At 47.1% G+C, this 22,652-nt stretch overlaps 1 protein-coding gene across 1 annotated transcript in view; it reads right to left on the reverse strand.

The window, feature by feature from the left end:
• Positions 1–3,954: 3,954 nt before the first annotated feature.
• LOC106544876 (serine/threonine-protein kinase MARK2) overlaps positions 3,955–22,652 on the reverse strand; it is a 112,142-nt gene continuing 93,444 nt past the window's right edge. The window contains 10 exon segments of the mRNA XM_087705239.1: positions 3,955–4,200; positions 5,126–5,304; positions 7,090–7,189; positions 7,192–7,224; positions 9,557–9,669; positions 10,717–10,816; positions 15,076–15,195; positions 17,527–17,763; positions 18,837–18,893; positions 22,166–22,236. Of these exon segments, the coding sequence (XP_087561365.1) occupies positions 4,108–4,200; positions 5,126–5,304; positions 7,090–7,189; positions 7,192–7,224; positions 9,557–9,669; positions 10,717–10,816; positions 15,076–15,195; positions 17,527–17,763; positions 18,837–18,893; positions 22,166–22,236 (1,103 nt within the window). The 3' untranslated portion in view covers positions 3,955–4,107.

The following is a 22,652-nucleotide window of genomic DNA, read 5'->3' on the forward strand; positions in this document are numbered from 1 at the left end:
GTGGGGGAAATCGGGGGTGAAGCAGGTTGGCGGATGAAATCGGCGGCAGGCCCCCACCAACCCGCCCCAGACTATCCGGGGATGTTGCCCACCTGCAGCTGGCCATCGTTGGGGGTATGCCTTTCCTCTCCTCTCCTCCCTTCCCTTCTTCTTTTACCTTCCTCTCCCCTCCTTTCCCCTTATCTTTTCTTTCTCTTCCCTTATTCCTTCCCCTTTTCTTTTGTTTCCCTTCCCTGATTTCTGTACCTTTTTCTTCCTTCTTTCCTTTCTTCTATCTTCCTTCCCTTCTTCTTTTACCTTCCTCTCTCCCCTTGTCCCTTATCTTTCTTTCTCTTCCCCTTTTCCGTAATGTTTCCCTTCCCTGATTTCTGTACATTTGTCTTCCTTCTTTCCTTTCTTCTATCTTACTTCCCTTCTTCTTTTACCTTCCTCTCCCCTCCTTTCCCCTTATCCTTCTTTCTCTTCCCCTTTTCCGTAATGTTTCCCTTCCCTGATTTCTGTACATTTGTCTTCCTTCTTTCCTTTCTTCTATCTTCCTTCCCTTCTTCTTTTACCTTCCTCTCCCCTCCTTTCCCCTTATCTTTTCTTTCTCTTCCCTTATTCCTTCCCCTTTTCTTTTGTTTCCCTTCCCTGATTTCTGTACCTTTTTCTTCCTTCTTTCCTTTCTTCTATCTTCCTTCCCTTCTTCTTTTACCTTCCTCTCTCCCCTTGTCCCTTATCTTTCCTTTCTCTTCCCCTTTTCCGTAATGTTTCCCTTCCCTGATTTCTGTACATTTGTCTTCCTTCTTTCCTTTCTTCTATCTTCCTTCCCTTCTTCTTTACCTTCCTCTCCCCTCCTTTCCCCTTATCCTTTCTTTCTCTTCCCCTTTCTGTAATGTTTCCCTTCCCTGATTTCTGTACATTTGTCTTCCTTCTTTCCTTTCTTCTATCTTCCTTCCCTTCTTCTTTTACCTTCCTCTCCTCTCCTTGTCTCCTTATCTTTTCTTTCTCTTCCCCTTTTCCTTAATGTTTCCCTTCCCTGGTTTCTGCACATTTCTCTTCCTTCCTTCCCTTTCCTTCTTTCCTTTCTTCTATCTTCCTTTCCTTTCTCTTTCCACCAATCTTTTCTTCCCTCCCTCTCCCTCCTTTTCATCCTTCCCATTCCATCATCAGCTGAAGGCGGGTGGGTGGGTGGAGGTCCCTTCAACCAACCCTGCCACGCCAACAGACAGAGCGCCAGGGGACATTGTGGGGAAAGCAAATATACAATACACAACCCAGTATATATGTATATGGGGCAAGCACATACCATTCACCCCCAGATGCAACCGGAGAAGGAGATGGAGGCGAATGGAGGCTCTCTTGGAGTGGGGTGGAGTGGGGTAGCGAGGATGATGATGGGTGGGTGTATTAATTGTTTGAAGCTTTGAAGGAACCAGGGGGTTGGGTCGAAAGAAAAACAGGCATGCAAATGTGTGTTTGTGTGTGTGTGAATGTGTGAAGGTCAGGGGAATGAAGGGATGAGGCTTGCTCCTTGCTAGCTAAGGAAAAAGTTTCCCAAGAGCGTGGGAAAGAACTTTCGGCCAGGAATTCAGGAGAGAGGGGCAGCCTGCAGGGGAAGTAAAGGAAGCCCCCCCTCTCTCTCTCACCAAATGGAAGATGAGAGGAGGTGTCCTCCTTAGACCCCCCCCCCCACGTCCCCTTATCAGTCCAGGGGTAGCATCAATGGATGCTTTGAAGCGAAGCGCCGGGGTGGGGAGGGGCATGGGGGCAAGGTGGGGTCTTTTTAGCAACCCTCTGCACCTCCAAGAGGTATCCCTTCCACAGGGTCCTTCCTGTCTGGAGGGGTGATTTGCAAGGCTGGGTCCAGGCCATGCGTGGGACTTTTAAATGTGGGTCGATTTAGATCCAACTCTAGTTTGGAAAAGGGGTTGAAGCGCTTTAGGGAAGGAGAAGAGGGGAGGGGGAAACTATGTGCCAATATCTACATTTACATCTATCTATCCTCTATATCTGTCTCTCTGTCTATTACCTATTATCTATCTATCTATCTATCTATCTATCTATCTATCTATCTATCTATCTATCTATCTATCCTCTATTTATACCCTATATCTATCATCTATCTATCTATCTATCTATCTATCTATCTATCTATCTATCTATCTATCCTCTATTTATACCCTATATCTATCATCTATCTATCTATCTATCTATCTATCTATCTATCTATCTATCTATCCTCTATTTATACCCTATATCTATCATCTATCTATCTATCTATCTATCTATCTATCTATCTATCTATCTATCCTCTATTTATACCCTATATCTATCATCTATCTATCTATCTATCTATCTATCTATCTATCTATCTATCTATCTATCATCTATCTATCTATCTAATCTCTCTCCTATTTATATCTCTCTCTCCCTCTCTCCTATCTATCTATCTATCCTCTATCTATACCCTATATCTATCTATCTATCTATCTATCTATCTATCTATCTATCTATATCTATCTATCTATCTATCTATCTATCTATCTATCTATCATCTATCTATCTATCTATCTATCTATCTATCTATCTATCATCCATCTATCTATCTATCTATCTATCTATCTATCTATCTATCTATCTATCTATCTATCTATCTATCCATCCATCCATCTATACCCTATATCCATCTATCTATCTATCTATCTAATCTATCTATCATCTATCTATCTATCTATCTATCTATCTATCTATCTATCTATCTATCTATCTATCATCTATCTATCTATCTATCTATCTATCTATCTATCTATCTATCTATCTATCCTCTATCTATACCCTATATCTATATATCTATCTATCATCTATCTATCTATCTATCTATCTATCTATCTATCTATCTATCTATCTATCTCTATCTATCTATCCATCCATCCATCCATCCATCCATCCATCCATCTATCCTCTATCTATACCCTATATCCATCCATATCTATCTATCTATCTATCTATCTATCTATCTATCTATCTATCTATCTATCTATCTATCTATCCATCCATCCATCCATCCATCATCTATCCTCTATCTATACTCTATATCCATCCATATCTATCTATCTATCTATCTATCTATCTATCTATCTATCTATCTATCTATCTATCTATCTATCTATCTATCTATCTATCTATCATCTATCCCCTATATCTATCTATCTGTCTGTCTGTCTGTCTGTATCTATCCTCTATCCATCCATCCATCCATCCATCCATCCATCCATACATACATACATACATACATACATACATACATACATAAACACACACTACATAACACTGCAACTATATACCAATAAGAATAACAAAGAATAAAAAAACCTGTTATGTAAAAACTGTTAAAAGAAATGATGAAAGGCTATTTTTATATATAAAAGGTAAAGGATCCCCTCGCACATATATACTAGTCGTTCCTGATTCTAGGGGGCGGTGCTCATCTCCATTTCAAAGCCGAAGAGCCAGCGCTGTTCGAAGATGTCTCCGTGGTCATATGGCCGGCATAACTCAAAGCCAAAGGCGCACGGAACGCTGTTCCCTTCCCCACCAAAGGTGGTTCCTATTTGTCTACTTGCATTTTTTTACATGCTTTCAAACTGCTAGGTTGACAGAAGCTGGGACAAGGAACGGGAGCTCACTCCGTTATGCAGTGCTAGGGATTCGAACCTCCAAACTGCCGACCTTCCTGATCGACAAGCTCAGCGTTTTAGCCCCTGAGCCCTTCTATTTTTATGTATAAATAATCATTATTATTAGTACTACTACTATTACTATTAGTGCTATTATTACCAGAACGATTATTATTCTTCTGCAAAAGTAAATGGACTCACACCATACACCGTTGACTAAGCAACTTGTGTATATTAAAGGGGAAAAAATGTATAAATGAAAATTCAAAAAGAAAAATAAGTTTTAACTTTAATACCCAAGTCTGCAAATCTTTAAAAAGTGGGGAAGGGAGGAGACCCCCCCCCTGCTTTAAATAGAAACTTTTGTTCCTGGGTGAGATGGGGCAACTTCTGTGGTGGGCAGGCCGACTTTCCTCCTCCTCCTCCTCCTCCTCTTCTTCCTCCTTACCTATCTTTGCCGTTCTGTATCGAGTTCTGACCCAAGCTGGCTCGGTCCAGCATGGGCGAATTGCGGCTCCGGTTTGTGCTGGTCGAGAGGACGCTTCTGCAGAGGAAGAAAAAATGCCAAGTGAGGGACGGGCGTAGCTTTCCAGCCTTTCACATCCAGGAAAAAGGTAGTCCTCGACTTACAACAACACTTTGTTGAGTCGCCGCGTTCAAAGTTAAAAAAGGGACTGTTTTTTTCCGCACTTACGACCCAGGATCGTGGGATCAAAATTCAGATGCTTGGTAAATCGGTTCGTGTTTATGACGGGCGCAGCGTCCCCGGGGTCAATGATCCCTTTTTTTGCGACCTTCTCAACACGGGGAAGCCAGATTTGCTTCACGACCGTGCGGCTAACTTCACAGTTAGTGATTCACTTAACAACAGTGGCAAGAAGAGTCGTAAAAGGAGGCACAACGCGCTCCGCCGATATTTCCACTGAGCCACATAATGTTGGGCACAATTGTGGTCGTTAAAACGAGGACTACCTGTAGTACAGTACTTTATACAGGTACAGCAATACAGGTAGTCCTCAACTTACGACCAGTTGCTTAGCAACCATTTGAAGCTACAACGGACACCCCCCCCAAAAGGTATTTATAACTCAGTTCTGAAGTTCAACGCAAGTATATCCCCACTACTAATTAAATAACCATTTTTAGAGAACGTGGCTACTGACAGTTTGACTGATTTAGAGGAGGCTTTTTGATGGTTTCCGTACTTTTTAGTGCATAATATCCAGTCAATAGGCTTGCTTTATGGCCAACGTTGGGGTTCACATTGTGGCCGTTTGAGCTCGTTTTACGACCCCGCAAAACAGGTGCTAAGATCAGGTTAGCCTCGACTGACGGCGGCCGTGTCTTAAAGAGGACAGAAATCCGGGGTTCCATTAGGGTCGTAGGTTGAGGACTACCTGGGAAGGAAATTCCCGAGCGGCTACGCTGGACAGGCGGTTACAGTGTGTGTGTGTGAGGGCACTCACCGTAGAGGGCATGGGGGTGCTTTTCTTCCTCTCCAGGCTGGGCAGGGGGCTGGCGGGCACTTTGACAGTACTCCCAGCCTTGCTGCGCCCGGCCTCTCTCTCCTCTTCGGGCCTCTTGTTCTCAGCGTTGGCAGCCTGCGTTTTCTTGGAGTAAGAGGTGGACGTCGGGAGGTTGGGTACTGCGGGCAGACGGCAAGGAGAGAGTGAGTGCCAGGGAGATGCAGGAAGGAGGGTGGGAGGGGAGGAACAAGGGCTGTCCTTTAGGGGCAAAAGAAAACACACACACACAAACACCAGTGGTGGGATTCAAAAGAGCCGAGGTGGCGCAGTGGTTAAATGCAGCACTGCAGGCTACTTCAGCTGACTGCAGTTCTGCAGTTCGGCGGTTCAAATCTCACCGGCTCAGGGTTGACTCAGCCTTCCATCCTTCCGAGGGTGGGTGAAATGAGGACCCGGATTGTTGTTTGGGGGCGATATGCTGACTCTGTAACCGCTTAGAGAGGGCTGAAAGCCCTATGAAGTGGTATATAAGTCTAACTGCTATTGCTATAATTTAACAACCGGTTCTCTGCCCTAATGACCACCTAGGTAAGTGGGCCTTGGTGGTCATGTGACTGGGTGGGCGTGGCCAACTCAACATCACTCACATCGATGGGCGCTTCGACTTAGCCGTTCCAATGTAACAAGGGTTAACCAGAGAGGCAGTTTCTTTAAGCAGGGCAATAAAGATTAGGCTAGAAACAACACCAGAATGTTTCCTTCCTGCCTTCCTTACAGGATTAGCCCTGCAAAGTGGGGAAAAAAACAAAGGAGATTTCTTCCAACAACCGGTTCTCCGAACTGCTTAGAAAGTTACCAACCGGTTCTCCTGAATAGGTGCGAACTGGATGAATCCCACCACTGACACACACACACACACACACACACAAACACCTGAGACCCTCCCAAAGGTGGGACCTCGAGGACAACGAGGCACTTTTAAGGCAGCCAAACGGAAAAAGATTCCAGGCGATTTACATCCAAGACTCAAAAGTGCAAAAGAAAATTACTCTTACTAATATTATCGTTGTTATTTTTGTCCTGCCTTTTCACTCATTTATACACATGCGTGTGTGCACACACACGCATCCCTTTGGCGATCCCAAGGTGGGGGCTGAATACTAACACCGCAACACACACACACACAAACACACACACACACACACTATTTTCCGCACCACAACAACCTGTGAGGTGGGTTGGGCTGAGAGAGAGAGGGATTGGCCCAAAGTCACTCAGCCAGCTTTCGTGTCTAAGGTAGGACTAGAACTCACTGCCTTCTGGCGATTGGCCCAAAATTGCCCTGCTAGCTTTCAGGCCTAAGGCGGGACTAGAACTCACCATCTCCGAGCAATTGACCCAAAGTCTCCAAACTGACTTTCAGGGCTGAGGCGGGACTAGAATTCACCGTCTCCTAGGGATTGGTCCAAAGTCACCCATCCTGCTTCCATGCCTAAGGCGGGACTAGAACTCACCGTCTCCTGCTCATTGGCCGAACTACCCAGCTGGCGTTTATGTCCAAAAACCCTAGAATTCCCTGTCTCTGGTTCCTAGGCCACCCGCTTCACCACAACATCAACCTGTCTATCTATAATGCTGGGAGACAGTGAGTTCTAGTCCTTTCCTTGGGCATGAAACAGCTGGGGGACTTTGGGCCAATCACAAGGAGGCAGTGAGTTCTGGTTCTGTGTTAGCCATGAAACCTGGCTGGGTGGCTTGGGGGCAATCACCAGGAGACGGTGAGTTCTAGTCCCTTCCTTAAAGCTGGTTGGGTGATTTGTGGGCCAATCATTCTCTCTCTCTCAGCCCAGCCCACCTCACAGGTTTGTCGTCGTAGGGGAAAAGAAGGGAAAAGGAGTAAGATGAGGTATTTCCCCGCGTGGCCCAGAATGAAGGGGGGGAGCGCGGAAGCGGAAGAAACTCACCCTGGTCACTTAAGCGGCGCTGCTTGGGGTTGGCGGAGACGCTGCGCTGTACCTTGTGCGAAGGGGAGGGGACCGTGCTGTTGGCGAGCTCAGGCTGGGGGGGCGAGGTTTGAGGGTGCTGCTGTCGTTGTCAAGCTGAAGAGCCAGGGGGAGGGGGGGCAGGAAAGGGGGGGGAATCAGGAAAAGCTCCAGAGCTCAGAGGCGGCTTGGAAGCAGAGCTCCCCCACCCCCCAAAAAAAGCAAAAATGGGTTTCCCCCCTCCCTCCGTGGAGGAACAAGAGAAGTTTACACTGGGGCTGCCGGACAGACAACGGATGAATGAAAAAAAAAAGGGGGGGGCTTTCTTTTGTAACCGCCGCCTCTTTTGCGAGTGCAAAGAGTTCCCTTCTTTCCTTCTCTTTTTTCCTTCTTTCTTTCTGCACTTTTTGTTTCCTCTTACTTTCGATTAGTTTGCGTTAGTTTGTATGTTCTCGGCAAAACTTTCATTCAAGTTCACCCTTCCTTCTTTTATGACACCCTCCCCATCTCCCTCTCCTTCTTCCCTTCTTTCCCTTCCATCCACACCTTCCTTCCTTTTTCTTTTTTCTTTCTTTCTTTCCTTTCTTTCTCCATTCCTTCCCTTCCATCCACATCTCATCTCCTTCCTTTCTTTCTCTTTCCTTCTCTTTCGTTCCTTTCTTTCTGCTTTCCTTCCTCTTCCATCCACTCACCTTCCTTTTTTCTTTCTCTTTCCTTCCTTTCTCCCTTCCTTCTCCTTCCATCCACACCTCATCTACTTCCTTCCTTCCTCTTTCTTTCTCTTTTTCTTTCTTTTTTCTCTTTCCTTCCTTTCTTTCTCGCTTCCTTCCCCTCCCATCCACCCATCTCCTTCCTCTTTAATTTTCTTTCTTCCTCTTTCCTTCCTTCTCCTTCCATCCATACCTCATCACTTCCTTCCTTTTTTTCCTTTCCTTCCTTTCTCCCTTCCTCCCCTTCCATTCACACCTCATCTCCTTCCTTCTTTCCCACCCTCTCGTCTCCCTCCCTTCCTTTCCCCCTCCCTCTTTCTTTTACATTACTTCCATCCAAAAAGGCATTTTAACCCTGCCTGTTCTCCTTGGCTTTCTTTCTTTCTTTTTTTAATTTCCAGGCAGAGGATTTATGAACAAAAAGAGCTTTTGAAACTCGCTGCGTGGAAAACTCAAAACTGCAGGGAAAACTTCCTTAGGAGACATATACGAGGACCGGAAGGCTGCTAAGAAATAAAGAATCACATTCTCTTGTCCGGTGATCGACAGCGATATGACAAAAACAGGTATAGGCCTTGCTTGCCGTTGCATTCAGCCGCGCGCCACCTGTCAACCACACGTTTAGCCATGTCAGCTGCAAAATTCTAATATGGATCCTTGGCAACGAGCAGCAGCCAAGGAGCCCAGGGGTGGGTGGATGGCGCTGCCCGTTCTGGAAGCAGGCGCTGGCACTGGGTTGCCATGTGCACAGATCAAGTTGGAAGCTTCTGCTCAAGGCATTCAGCAGGATTAGCAGGATAATAGTATGGAAGGGACCTTGAAGGTCTTCTAGTCCAGCCCCCCCTGCTCAAGCAGGAGAACCCTTTCAGACAAATGGATGTCTAGATTCTTCTTAAAAACCTCCAGTGTTGGAGCATTCACAACTTCTGGAGGCAAGTTGTCCCACTGGTTAATTGTCCTCACTGCCAGGAAATTTCTCCTTCGTTCTAAGTTGCTTCTCTCCTTGGTTAGTTTCCCTCCGTTGCTTCTTGTCCTGCTGTCAAGCGGTTTGGAGAATAGGTTGACCCTCTTTTCTTCGGGGCAGCGCCCCAAATATTGATACTCTGCTATCAGGTCACCCCACCCCCCAGTCCTTTGGATTCATCAGAATAACGGAAGGTGTTTTGGAGGTCTTCTAGTCCACCCCCCTCCTCAAGCAGAAAGCCCTAACCACTTCAGACAAACGGTTGTCCAATCTCTTCTAAAAATTTCCAGTGATGGAGCACTCACAATTTCTGGAGGCAACTTCTGTTCCACTGATTTAATTCGTTCTCACTGTCAGGAAATTTCTCCTTAGTTCTAAGTTGCTTCTCTCCTTGATTAGTTTCCACCCATTGCTTCTTGTCCTACCTTCAGGTGCTTTGGAGAATAGCTTGATTCCCTCTTCTTTGGGGCAGCCCCTGAGATATCGGAAGACTGCTATCCTGTCTCCCCTGGTCCTTCTTTTCATTAAACTAGACATCCCCAGTTCTTGCAACCGTTTAACCTCCGGTCCCCTAATCCTCTTGGTTCCCCTTCCCTGCACTCTTTCCAGAGTCTCAACGTAAATGCAAAAGCTTTACTTTTTAACAGGAGAAAAACAACGTGACTAATCAGGCTGCCTGCTTCGGGACTGCAACCACCCTGCAGGTCGCCCTTCAGAAGCTCGGTGCACGTGGGTAACCCCCCCCCCCCCACACACACCTCCGCCTCGCACTCACCTCTGAGTTTTTGTAACCTAGCAGCAGATACGTTGCCATCACTTCGTTATACTTCTGGCTGACTAAGGACTCTTGGATTTCTTCCTTGGTGTACCCCATAGAGATCATGAGCTCTGGAGGGCGAAGGAGAAGAACGGGGGGGGGGGGGGAGGAGGGAGGAGGGGGAGGAAGAGGAGAGTCAAGACCGTCTTGTAGGAAAGACACACACACACACACCCAGCTGCTCAGAAGATGGAACATCCCGTCTAGCCAATCAAATGAGGATCGCCCAACCCGGGGGTGGTGGTGGTGTCAAACTCGATTTCATTGAGGGCCGCATCAGGTTTGTGTTTGACCTTGAGGGGAAAGAGGGGGGTGGCCAGCTCGACGTCACATCATCAGGGCTCTGTTTTCAGCCGCGATGGTCTCCTGCAGCCCTCTGCCAGTGAAAACAGAGCTCAGGGCTTGCTTGCGCCCCCACCCCCTTTTCGTGGGAAGAAACAACGCGGGGCGGTCCCGCGGGCCAGATCTAAGCACCCTATGGGAGGGCGTGGCCAGCAGGGGCATGGCCAGCTCGACGTTACATCATCAGGGCTCCGTTTCGGCTGCAATGGCCTCCTGCAGCCCTCTGCCAGCGAAATGGAGCTCGGGGGACCTGCAAGCAGCCGCCCCCAACTCCATTTTCTGCTGGCAGAAGCCACACGGGACGGTCCTGCGGGCCAGATCTAAGCACCCGGGGCGGGGAGGGGCATGGCCAGCAGGGGCGTGGCCAGCTCATCGTCACATCATCAGGGCTCCGTTTTCGGCCGCGATGGCCTCCTGCCAGCGAAAACAGCTCAGGCGCTTGCCTTGGGCCACCCCCCAGCTCCATTTTCGCTGGCAGAAGCAACATGGGATGGTCCCACGGGCCAGCACCCTATGAGGGGGCATGGCCAGCTTGACATCACATCATCAGGGCTCTGTTTTCGGCTGCGATGGCCTCCTGCAGCTCTCTGCCAGCGAAAACGGAGCTCAGGGGGCCTGCTTGTGACATCTGCCCCCCCTCAGGCTCTATTTTTGCTGGCAGAAGCAACACGGGAGGGTCCCGTGGGCCAGATCTAAGCACCCTGTGGGCCGGATCTGGCCCGCAGCCACGCGCTGGACGTCCTGGCCTAGTCCATTACCCCTTCCTAACGTTGTACCTGTCCGCCGTGGGTCCTTGTAGTCTGGCAGAGGTTCCACGTAAGGCTTCAATTCATCGTCCTCGTGACCCACATTCATCCAGCGGTCTTTCATGATTTGCTGGGGGGGGGGGGGAATAAGGAGAGGCAGGCGTTAGAACTGCAGAGAGCGGGGATGGGACACGGGGATGATGGCTCCTTTTGATGACGTGTGTGGACTTCAAGTGGGCTCGGGAATTCTGGGAGCTGATTGTTCTCCCTGTTGGGGAATTCCTCCTTATTTCCAGGTTGAATCTCTCCTCCTTCAGTTTCCATCCATTCTTCCTCGTTTGGCCTTCGGGTGCTTTGGAGAATGGCTTGACCCTCTTCCTCCTCTCTGTGGCAGCCCCTCAAATATTGGAAGACTGCTATCCCTGTCTCCCGTGGTCCTTCTCTTCCCTAGACTAGCCAGGCCCAGTTCCAGCAACTGTTCATCGTATGTTTTAGTCTCTAGGCATTTGATCATCTTAGGCAGATTCATATTAACAGAGATGGAAGGGACCTTGGAGGTCGTCTAGTCCAACCCCCCTGCCGCAGGAGACCCTCCACCATTTCTGACAGAGGGCAGCCCAGTCTCTTGAAGTCATCAGTGACGAAGCTTCCACAACTTCTGAAGGCAACTGGTTAGTTGTCCTCACTGTCAGAAAATTCCTCCTTATTTCTAGGTTGAATCTCTCCTTGTTCATTTTCCATCCATTATTCCTCGTCTGGCCTTTGGGTGCCTTGGAAAATAGCTCGACCCCCTTCCTCCTCTCTGCGGCAGCCCCTCAAATATTGGAAGACTGCTATCTGTCTCCCGTGGTCCTTCTCTTCACTAGCCGTGCCCAGCATCCCTTCCAATTCTTGTCGTAATGTTCTGTTAAACCGCAACTGGCTAAGTTTGCCCAGGATTAACAATAAGCCATTGTTGGGTAATCACTACAGCTGGGCCTCTTATGTTATTCCCAATCACTGTCTTGCTCTTTAAAAGGTAACAAAGAAAACCCCACAATAACACAACCAAAGGGAGCCAGGATTCCTGTTGCTTTCGCTGAAGACTTACGTTGAATCACCTTCGTGTCCCTCCACCCACCCACCCACCCTGTCCCCAATTTTCGGTCCTTTTGAAGTGCGAAGAGGCCTTTTCTGATCCTGAAATCAGCCGCTATTCACGGCCGTGATTGATCGCCCGGGTAACAAAAAGGAGGAACCGGCGTTCGTTTTGTTTCGGTTTTTTTTATCCTTCCCACCGCTAATTACGAAATTAAATTTGCAAGGTCACGATGGACTTGGGATTGAACCAGGCATTGTGCAAAAAGGTCAATTGAGCAACGAATCCGGGGATGGGCGAGCTCTTGGCTTCCGGCCCACGACTCCGTAACCATCATAAGGTAGTCCTTGACTTACGACCATAACCGGGGTCCAGGTTTATGCAGCAAAGCGAGACAGTTAAGTCTGGTTTTTTTTTCTCCTTTCTTGCCACCGTTGTTAAGTGAATCACTGCAGCTGCTAATTTACTAACACGGTTGTTAAGTGACTCGGGCCCTCCCGTTGACTTTGGTGGTCAGAAGGTTGCAAAAGGGGATCACATGACACCCCCCCCCCCGGACACTGCGACCGTCGTAAATAGGAACCAGTTAGCAAGCACCTGCATTTGGATCACATCACCGTGGGGATGCTGCAACTGGAGGGGAAGGGAGGAGAGGAATACAGGACGCAGAATAACAGAGTTGAAAGGGACCTTGAAGGCCATCTAGTCCAACTCCCCACACGAGCAGGAAAGTCTCTACCATTTCAGACAAGGGGCTATCCAGTCTCTTCCTGAAAACGTCCAGTGATGGAGAAGAAGGGAATGGAAGGGGAAAGATGGAGGAAAGGAAGGGAAGAAGGAAAGGAAAGGAGGAATGGAAAGAAGGAAAGGAAAGGAGGAATGGAAAGAAGGAAAGGAAAAGAAAGAAGGAAAGGAAAGAAGGAAAGAAAAAAGGAAAAGAAAGAAGGGAAGGAAAAGAAAGGAGGAAAGGAAAGAAGGAAAAGAAAGAAGGAAAGCAAAAGAAGGAAAAGAAAGTAGGAAAGGAAAAGAAAGAAGGAAAGAAAGAAGGAAAAGAAAGCAGGAAAGGAAAAGGAGGAAAGGAAAGAAGGAAAGGAAAAGAAAGAAGGAAAGGAAAAGAAAGAAAGGAAAGGAAAGCAGGAAAGGAAAGAAAGGAGGAAAGGAAAAGAAAGCAGGAAAGCAAAAGAAGGAAAAGAAAGAAGGAACGAAGGAAAGGAAAGAAGGAAAGAAAAGAAAAGGTGGAAATGGAAAGAAGGAAAGAAAGCAGGAAAGGAAAGAAGGAAAAGGAAGGAAGAAGGAAAGGAAAGAAGGAATGGAAAGGAAAGAAGGAAAGGAAAGAAGGAAAGGAAAGGAAAAAAGGAAAGAAGGAAAGGAAAGAAGGAAAGGAAAGAAGGAATGGAAAGGAAAGAAGGAAAGGAAAGAAGGAATGGAAAGGAAAGAAGGAAAGGAAAGGAAGAAAGGAAAGAAGGAAAGGAAAGAAGGAAAGGAAAGAAGGAATGGAAAGGAAAGAAGGAATGGAAAGGAAAGGAAAGGAAAGAAGGAAAGGAGGAAAGGAAAGGAAAGAAGGAAAGGAAAGAAGGAATGGAAAGGAAAGAAGGAAAGGAAAGAAGGAATGGAAAGGAAAGAAGGAATGGAAAGGAAGAAAGGAAAGAAGGAAAGGAAAGAAGGAATGGAAAGGAAAGAAGGAAAGGAAAGGAAGAAAGGAAAGAAGGAAAGGAAAGAAGGAAAGGGGGAAAGGAAAGAAAGGAAATGAGTAGAAGGGAAGAAGGAGAGGAGAGACAAGGATAAATTTTGCACAGTGGAGCCCAGGAAAGGCCATGGCTGGGCTTCCCATGGGGGAGCGCGCAAGATTAACCCTTCACTTCCCCAAAAGCAGCTTTGATTAACTGCATCCCAACAATCTGGAGAACAGCAGGCGAGACGAGGAAGGGTCCCTCTTTGGGCACCTCACGATCTGGACTATTGGTTGATGGACGCTGGCCCTCCTGCCCAGCCACGTGGCTGCCAAAAGAGCCCTGAGGTTGGTACTTAGCCTGGGAGCTGCTCGCTTCGGGGATTAAACCCCGAAGCGAGCAGGGGTTCTCTCTCTCTCACACACACACACACACACACACACACACACACACGATTGACTGCATTAACCGTTCACACAACACACGGAACCACGATTCACCAAACAGGCTGACATTTGGAAGTCCCAGAAAGGTTAGCCAAGATTAGCCACCCACCCATTGACCACAGCCACTGTGTCTTTCGTGGACCAGGCCGAGTGTGCATGCGTGTGTGTGTTCTGTGAACTCCACCTACTGGTTATGTTTGTGAAAGACACCAACCTAGTCAGGGGCTTCCCCCAAGCACCGGCAGTCCTCCACTTACGACACTTCATTGAGTGACCGTTCAACAATTAACACTGGAAAAACGTAGAACCCAATTTTCACACATACGAACGTTGCAGCATCCCCGTGGTTAAGGTAAAAGGTTCCCCTCGCACATACGTGCCAGTCGTTCCTGACTCTAGGGGGCGCTGCTCATCTCCGTTTCAAAGCCGAAGAGCCAGCGCTGTCCGAAGACGTCTCCGTGGTCATATGGCCGGCACGACTCAACCCCGAAGGCGCACGGAACGCTGTTCCCTTCCCACCAAAGGTGGCTCCTATTTTCCTACTTGCATTTTGTTATGTGCTTTCGAACTGCTCGGTTGGCAGAAGCTGGGACAAGGAACAGGAGCTCACTCCGTTATGCGGCGCTGGGGATTCGAACCGCCCAACTGCCGACCTTTCTCATCGACAAGCTTCAGCGTCTTAGCCCCCGAGCCACCGCGTCCCTTGACACCTGTAGTTACGTGATCCAGACACTTGCCAAGTGACTTGTATTTATGACGCTTGTTGGGAAGGTCAGTGCTAGAAGGGAGTAGGATTTGCAGAATAGAGGATGGGGAGGAGGGAATTGTGGGGTCCTTGATGCTCTCTGAGCTTGGTGGTTTTCATGCAGACGTTTCATGACCCGACTAGGTAACATCATCAGTTCTAGAAAAGCACTGTTTATATATGAATAGCTTGCTTGCAGAGAGTAAATCCTTCTTCCCTTCTGGCACTGATGAGGTTGCCTAGTTGGGTCTTGAAACGTCTGCAAGAAAACCACTGAGCTCACAGAGCATCAAAAATCCCTCCTTTCCACTCTGAGCTACAAATATTTTCCTTTCTTGATCTCCAAGGATCCTTTGGGTGTGTGTGTGTGTCCCGAGAAACTCCAAAGGCGGGTGGTGGTGGTACCAGATTTCATGTGCGTTTCATCAAGGCCCGCTTCCCGGTGCTCACCTCTAAAGTGCCTCTCTTGCTAGGGTTCAGGATGAGGAATTTCTTCAGCAGGTTCTCGCAGTCCGTGGACATGTAGAAGGGGATGCGGTACTTCCCCCTCAAAACCCGTTCTCGCAGCTCCTGCAAAAGGAGAAAGGGGGGGGGGGACACAAACATTTATTTTAAGCAGGACAAGAAAAGCACTCGTGCAGGCGTGCACACTCTCCTTCAAGAGAGCTAGAAGCTTTATCTTAAGTGGGTTTTTAAAAAAGATGTTAATTGCAATATATTGTGTTTCCCTGTCTCTTTTTCCCCTCCTTCTTGATTAAAAAAAGAGACGGCTCCTGCTCGGAGTATGGAAAAGCCCTTCTCAAAGGTGCTTTTTTCAAAAGGCAACTGGAATATTTTATTTTTCCGGAGGAGGAAAAGAAAGAGGGAAAAGAAATAAGTCTAACTGCCTTTTGCAAAAGCGCCTTCGAGACAACCTGGATGATGACTGAGAATCTCCCCCAACCAGAAAAGGCCCTTCCTATTCACTTCCCCAGACATGGCACAGGTAGTCCTCAACTTACGACCACATTTGAGCCGAAACATTTCTGTTGAAACATTGGTTATGTGAGTTTTTGCCCGCTTTTACCGCTTTCCTTGCCACGGTTCTTAACTGAACCACTGCAGTTGTTAAGTGAGTAACCCCGGTCGTTAAGAGAATCTGGCTTCTCCACCAACTTTGCTTGCAAGAGGGTCGCAAAAAGGGAAATTGTGTGACCCCGGGCGACACAACGGCTGTCAAGTGTGTGGAAAAGGGGCCCAAGTCCTGTTTTTCAGTGCCGTTGTTAACTTTGAACGGTTGCTAAATGAACTGTGTTATGTCAAGGACTTCCTGTACCGGGTTCCCCCCAAAATAAGACAGGGTCTTACTTTCTTTTGAACCCCCCCCCCTTGAAATAAGCACTTGGAATTATTTTCGGGGAGGTCTTATTATTTTTGAGGTGCAGAAGGCGGCAAGTGTGGTCACCTCCCGCCTGCTGCTGTGTTACAATATTTTTGGGGAGGGCTTATTTTGTGGGGGAGGGCTTATTTGCACTCAAATTGGGCTTATTATCCAGGGAGGGCTTATTTTCAGGGTGTGTTTCTGAATTGTGAGCCGCCCAGAGCTATTTGCTGAGATGGGAAGCTACAGAAAATCCAACCCAATCCAAATCGATAAATATTGAGGTGGGTTTTTCCAGATGCCATTGAATCAAAATTGGGGGGGGGGGCGGAGGGAGTGGTGAGGTGGCCTTGAGGTGGAGCTCTCGCCTCACAAGCTGGAGGCTGCGAGTTCGATACTAGGTAGAAGCGGAGATTTCTTTCCCTGGGCATACTGAGAATATATCTGCTGGGGAAAAAAAACTCCACACTGGTGACAGGTGTAGCATCCGGCCATTAAAACACTCTGCTAGCTTCATTCAGTTGCCCAGACTCCACCCCGCAATGGATTATGGGGGTCGTTAAATGAAGGTGATGATGATGAATTAAAATCAAAACCGGGGCACGGAGAAGTCAGTGGGTTCAGCTTGTCTCCTTAGATAATTTCATTGTCATTTTTTTGTGAGCACACTAAAAATGAAATCCTGATGTCTCCTTTCTAGAGAAAGTATATATCTACCCAAACATATACACATGCTATGTACATACACACATATATACCTGCACCCATACAATACAATACAATACAATTCAATGCAAACACACACACAGACACACACACACACGCTAAAAACCTGGCATTGCCCGGATATTTATTTATAGGAGGAAAATGTCCGGACCAAACGTAATTTCTAATGTTGGTTTTTCCCCCTTACCAGAAGGAGCTCCCTTGTGGAGTACTGTGAAGCCCTTACCACGGCAATTCCACTGCGCTGGACAGTAGAAGACATTTTGCGGCAGTACGGTAGAAGCCATTTAAAGGCACAGCAGGCTGCATCTTAGCAGAACACCCCACCCCCCGAGGGTGTAAGGGATGTCTTACCCCCACAGTATTTGTTTCCAGAGAATAAATCATCTGTGTATCAGGTTTGGTTGAAATCGGTCAAGGCGTTCCAGAGTTATGCTGGTACACACACGCACATACGCACACAGCCATTTTTGCATATGTATATAGATAAATATTTAACTCTGCCCGCTTTGAATTCATAATGGAAAAAGGAAACTTGATAGTACGAAATCGATGCTACATGGAACAAAATTGTGACTGAATGTAGAAGTTCTGCTTTGGGTACCACGAAGCCCCCTCCCAGACGGTAACGAGGAAAAGAGGTCGTGAAGAAGAAGTGCAGAATCCCAGACAATCCTGGGGACCCTGCTCGAGCATCGCTTTATACGCCATGCCCCGGATAGAAGGGAGTGAACTGCCAATCATCGTTCATGTCCCCCACCCCAGCCTCTCCCTCCTGCAACGCCCTTCCTGTCCAAAGCAGGAAGTGGAGGTACCTTGAGGTTCTGCCCATCGAAGGGCAGGGAGCCGCTGACCAGTGTGTAGAGGATAACCCCGAGGCTCCAGACGTCCACCTCAGGCCCGTCGTACTTCTTGCCCTGGAACAATTCGGGCGCGGCGTACGGGGGGCTCCCGCAGAACGTGTCAAGCTTGTTGCCGAACGTGAATTCGTTGCTGAAGCCAAAGTCTGCAATCTTGATGTTCATGTCGGCATCTAAGAGCAGATTTTCTGCCTGGGGGAGAGGAAGAGAAGGGAGTGGGTGTGGAGGGGAGAAATTGAGAAGGGGCCGTTGCAAGCAAGAGGATTAGGGGATTGGCAGCTCCTCAAATATTGGAACTCTGTTATCTTGTCACCTCTTCATCCTTCTCTTTGTTACACTAGACCAGTGATGGAAAACCTTTTCAGCTTCGAGTGCCCACTTTTGAATGTGTGTGCATGTGCGGGCAGAAAACCACAAAACCAGCTGGCCAGCGCACACGTGTCTGTTTTTTTGCTGGTTTTCATGCAATTATTCAGGCTGTTTTGGCCCATTTTTATCTGTTTTTTGGGGGGGACAAAAACAGCCTGAAAGTGGCCCCAAAATGGCCTGTTTCAGGCGAGTTTTCAGTCCGTTCTCAGGTCATTTTTGGCCTGAAAAATAGATGAAAACTGCCCCCAAACTGCCTGAAAAATGGCCCCAAACCAGGTTTTTAGGGGTCGTTTTTCAGCCGTTTTTCAGCCCGAAAGAGCAGCTGGCGACAGCACATGTGCCCACAGAGAGGGCTTTGAATGCCAACTCTGGCACGCCTGCCATCATGGCACTAGACACACCCAGTTCATGCAACCGTTCTTTGTGTGTTTAATCCTCTTCGTTGCTCTTCTCTGCACTTTTTCTGGAGTCCCAACGACTCTAGAAATCTAGAAAGGGCCCTTTTTCTCTTGGGCTGAACCTATTTTGCAGAAGAGCTGGCTGCAGCGCCAATGCCTTGTCTTGGGCGATGCAGTTGGCAGACTCGTCTGCCAGGGTGGCTTCTGCAGTTTAGGGGGGCACCCTTAAAGCCCCAAGCCCCTTTTGGAGAGAGAAGACGATGCTGGTGGGTCAGGAGCCCCCTTTGGGGGAGCGCTGGCGTGTCTCTTCAGTCTCCACCTGAGAGCCCTTCAGGTTCTGCTCCGATCTTGAGGACTAGAACCTTGTTCCAATTTTTTTTAGCGCTCCCCTGCTAAAACAGAGTGGGACTCGGCTGAGCGGATTCTGAGCTCTGCTTTGGGCAAAGGGTGACCTCCGGCAGGTGGGTAAACGGAGGCCTTCCTTCCCGTTCCACTTACCTTCAAGTCTCTATGTACAATGAATTTTTGGTGACAGTACTGCACAGCAGAAACGATCTGGAAGGGAAAAGGGAAGGAGGAGGGTGAAAAACGGCAATTTCGGCCTCAGGGTAACCGGTTTCATTCAGGTATCGCCTCTACCCCGATATTTTTCAAACCCTCTTGGGGGCTGTGCCCTCCCTCCCCTGTCATCGAAGTTAAAGGTGGAGGATGGAGCAAAGAAGTGGATACGGAGTGGTAGTGACTTTTCCAAGAAAGCAAATCCTTACGATTTATATTGATATTGTTTCCCGATTGCTAATTTGTACCCCATGACTATCATTAAGTGTTGATCCTTATGATTCTTGAGGAATGTATTTTATTTTATTTTTCTTTTATGTACACTGAGAGCATCTGCACCAAAGACAAATTCCTTGTATGTCCAATCACACTTGGCCAATAAATTATTCTATTCTATTCTATTTCATTCCATTTCTCTTCGACTCTGTATCTCTTCTCTTCTCCTCTTCTCTCTCTCTTCTCTATTCCATTCCATTATCTATTATCGTCTGTTCTATTCTATTCTAGTATTATATTGTATTGTATTCTACCTTCTATTCTATTTATATTGATACTGATAGTTTCCTGATTGCTAATTTGTACCCTACGAGTATCATTAAGTATTGTACCTTATGATTCTTGATGAATGTATTTTATTTTATTTTTCTTTTACGTACACTGAGAGCATCTGCACCAAAGACCAATTCCTTGTGTGTCCAGTCACACTTGGCCAATAAAGAATTCTATTTTCTTTTCTATTCTATTCTATTTTATTTCATTCCATTCCTCTTCGACTCTGTATCTCTTTTCTTCTCCTTTTCTATCTCTCCTCTATTCCATTCCATTATCTAGTATCGTCTGTTCTGCTCTATTCTATTCTAGTATTGTATTCTACCTTCTATTCTATTTATATTGATACTGATAGTTTCCCGATTGCTAATTTGTACCCTATGACTATCATTAAGTATAGTACCTTATGATTCTTGATGAATGTATTTTATTTTCCTTATATAAACGGAGAGCAGATGCACCAAAGACCAATTCCTTGTGTGTCCAGTCACACTTGGCCAATAAAGAAATTCTATTTTCTATTCTATTCTATTCTATTCTATTCTATTCTATTCTACTCTATTCTATTCTATTTTATTTCATTCCATTCCTCTTCGACTCTGTATCTCTTTTCTTCTCCTTTTCTATCTCTCCTCTATTCCATTCCATTATCTAGTATTGTCTGTTCTGCTCCTATTCTATTCTATTATTGTATTCTCCCTTCTATTCTATTTATATTGATACTGATAGTTTCCCGATTGCTGATTTGTACCCTATGACTATCATTAAGTATTGTACCTTATGATTCTTGATGAATGTATTTTATTTTATTTTATTTTCCTTATATACACGGAGAGCAGATGCACCAAAGACAAATTCCTTGTGTGTCCAATCACACTTGGCCAATAAATTATTCTATTCTATTCTATTCTGTTCTATTCAAAAAGAGCTGCATAGATTAGGATTCATCGTTGCATCATTCGCGCGCACACAGCATCCAGAAAAGCAGGTCTGTGCAGTGGGTGGGAGGTGTTGACTTTTTCCTGGGGGAGGGGCGCAAAGTCCTTGCAGCAATGATCCAATGAGGCTCCCTCTTCCTCCCGCCCACCGTTGTTCAGTTCCCAAGTCCTTTCCCCCACCCCCCGGGTCTTAATATCCAACTCGATCTTGATGTATGACTAATGTTAAGGAATCGATTTTCAGATTTTCGCGTGTGACTCAAGTGATACCAGCTGCTTAAGGCGGCTTTATAAGGAAAGGAGAAGGAGGCAGGGACGACCCCCCCAAGAGAGAGGGGATTCTCCGGCCTGGGGGCTGAGAACGGGCGTTTCCGAAAGACGGCTGAATGAGGAACTTAACATCCTCTCCTTTAAACCAGGAATCCCATAACAAGGGGGAATTAAAGGCAGTGGGGAAGTCCAGCTTTGAGATGAGCCCTGAGAAATGAGGGTCAGGAGTTTGCACCCTAACTCAAATGGTTGTTGCAATGAATGTGCTATTCCTCCGTGATAATTTTGCTTTCTGGTTTGGGAGGGGAGATAAGGGACGTTAAAAAAAAAAGCTTTTAAAAAGATGGCACTGTCAACGTCTGGGTGAAGAGTAGGACTGTGTTGTGGCTTGCCAGCACAGCTGGCAGCCAATTCGGACAGTGAGGAGGGTTGGGGAGGAACCTGGGCCAGTCCTGGAGTCTGGGGAAGGCTCTGAGGAGGGCTCTGTGTCGGAGGCAGAGAGGGGGCCAGGGCGGTCTGACAGTTATCAGCTGCCTTCGGATTCAGACATCAGTGAGGCAGAAGAACAGCTGGAGCCTGTTCCCAGTGTGCGCATACACAGAGCTGCCAGAAGAAAAGAACAGCTCAGAAATCAGGGCCGACTTCGGAGTAAAGCCACAGGTGGACGGTGAATGGCCCCTCTCACAGGACATAAAAGAGGAGCGAAAGGGGAGGGGGCTTTTTCCGGAGACAATTCGTTTGTTTGGTGGTTAGATTCGTTTCAGGAGTGTGAAGATCTGTCCGTGAATCTCAGAGACTCTGTGCCCTGAGTCTTTCCTCGCACAGCACCTCATTTGGCAAAATATTGACATGGCAACTTTCCAAGATAGATAAGGTCTGTGGTCATAAATACTCCTTTGAAAGACTGTTTGCCAGGCCTTGGCTGAATGTGAATGAGAGGAATTCACATTCGTTTAATAAAAGGGGTTTTATCGGGACCAGGAATCGGCTTCGTGCTTTTGGGGGGGAAGAACAGACGGTGATAAACACTTTTGCATACTAGAGGAAGGAAAAACCCTCACCCACAAGTCCCATCGGCCAATGAACATTAGACTAAAAATGGTGCTTTGGGTGGGTCGAGAAGGTGGGGGGGGGGTTGGTTGTCTCTTTTATTCACTGTTCTGTCCCCCACCCAACTGGGGAGGCCAGCAAAGGAGGACAACTTTTCCAGAAGGAAGTTATTGCTATCTTGGAACAATACCTTCCTTTTCCTCAACCTCCCAAGCTTTTCAAAATTCAAAAAGTTGTGCTTATCAACCTGAGGATCCTAAGGGGTGAGTTTTGGTCAAGGAGCCAAATTCAACCAGGAGCAAAATTTGGATGGATTTCCACCCCACCCCACCACCACCGGCACCGTGATCATCAAATTCCGCTTTCGGAATTTTTGCTAGGTGGTTAATGGTGGGAGAGATCACACACCCCTGACTGGTTTTGGCTTTTCACAGGTTAATAAAAGGAGGGGGCAGCACCAACCTGTCGGAATTTTGCCCGTGCTTCCTTCTCTTTCATTCTTCCATGAGCCACTAAGTAGTCAAAGACTTCACCTGGAGGGAGAAAGAGAAAGAGAAAGAGAAAGAGAGAGAGAGAGAGAGAGAGAGAGAGAGAGAGAGAGAGAGAGAGAGGCAGAGTGGGAGAAGAGAGGGAGGGAAGGAGAGAGAGAGGGAGAGAGAGAAAGGCAGGAAGGAGAGAGTGAGAGGGAGGGAGATAGAGACAGAGAGAGATATGAATGAAGCTGTCTCTTCATTTGGAACAAAAATGGCATATAAATCAGGGGTATGCTGACTCTGTAAACCACTTTGAGAGGATTGTAAAAGCATTGTGAAGCGGTATATAAGTCTAAGTGCTATTGCTATTTTCCTTCCCGCCCTCCTTCCTTGTTAGAACACAGAATTGCAAGCAAACTCTGCCCACAGCCAGCAGTTCAATCCTGACCGGCTCAAGGTTGACTCAGCCTTCCCGT

Source organism: Thamnophis sirtalis, unplaced genomic scaffold (genome assembly GCF_051295495.1).
Source record: "Thamnophis sirtalis isolate CommonGarterSnake01/CBP01778 unplaced genomic scaffold, rThaSir2_p1.2 scaffold_2, whole genome shotgun sequence".
Taxonomy (NCBI): Eukaryota; Metazoa; Chordata; class Lepidosauria; order Squamata; family Natricidae; genus Thamnophis; species Thamnophis sirtalis.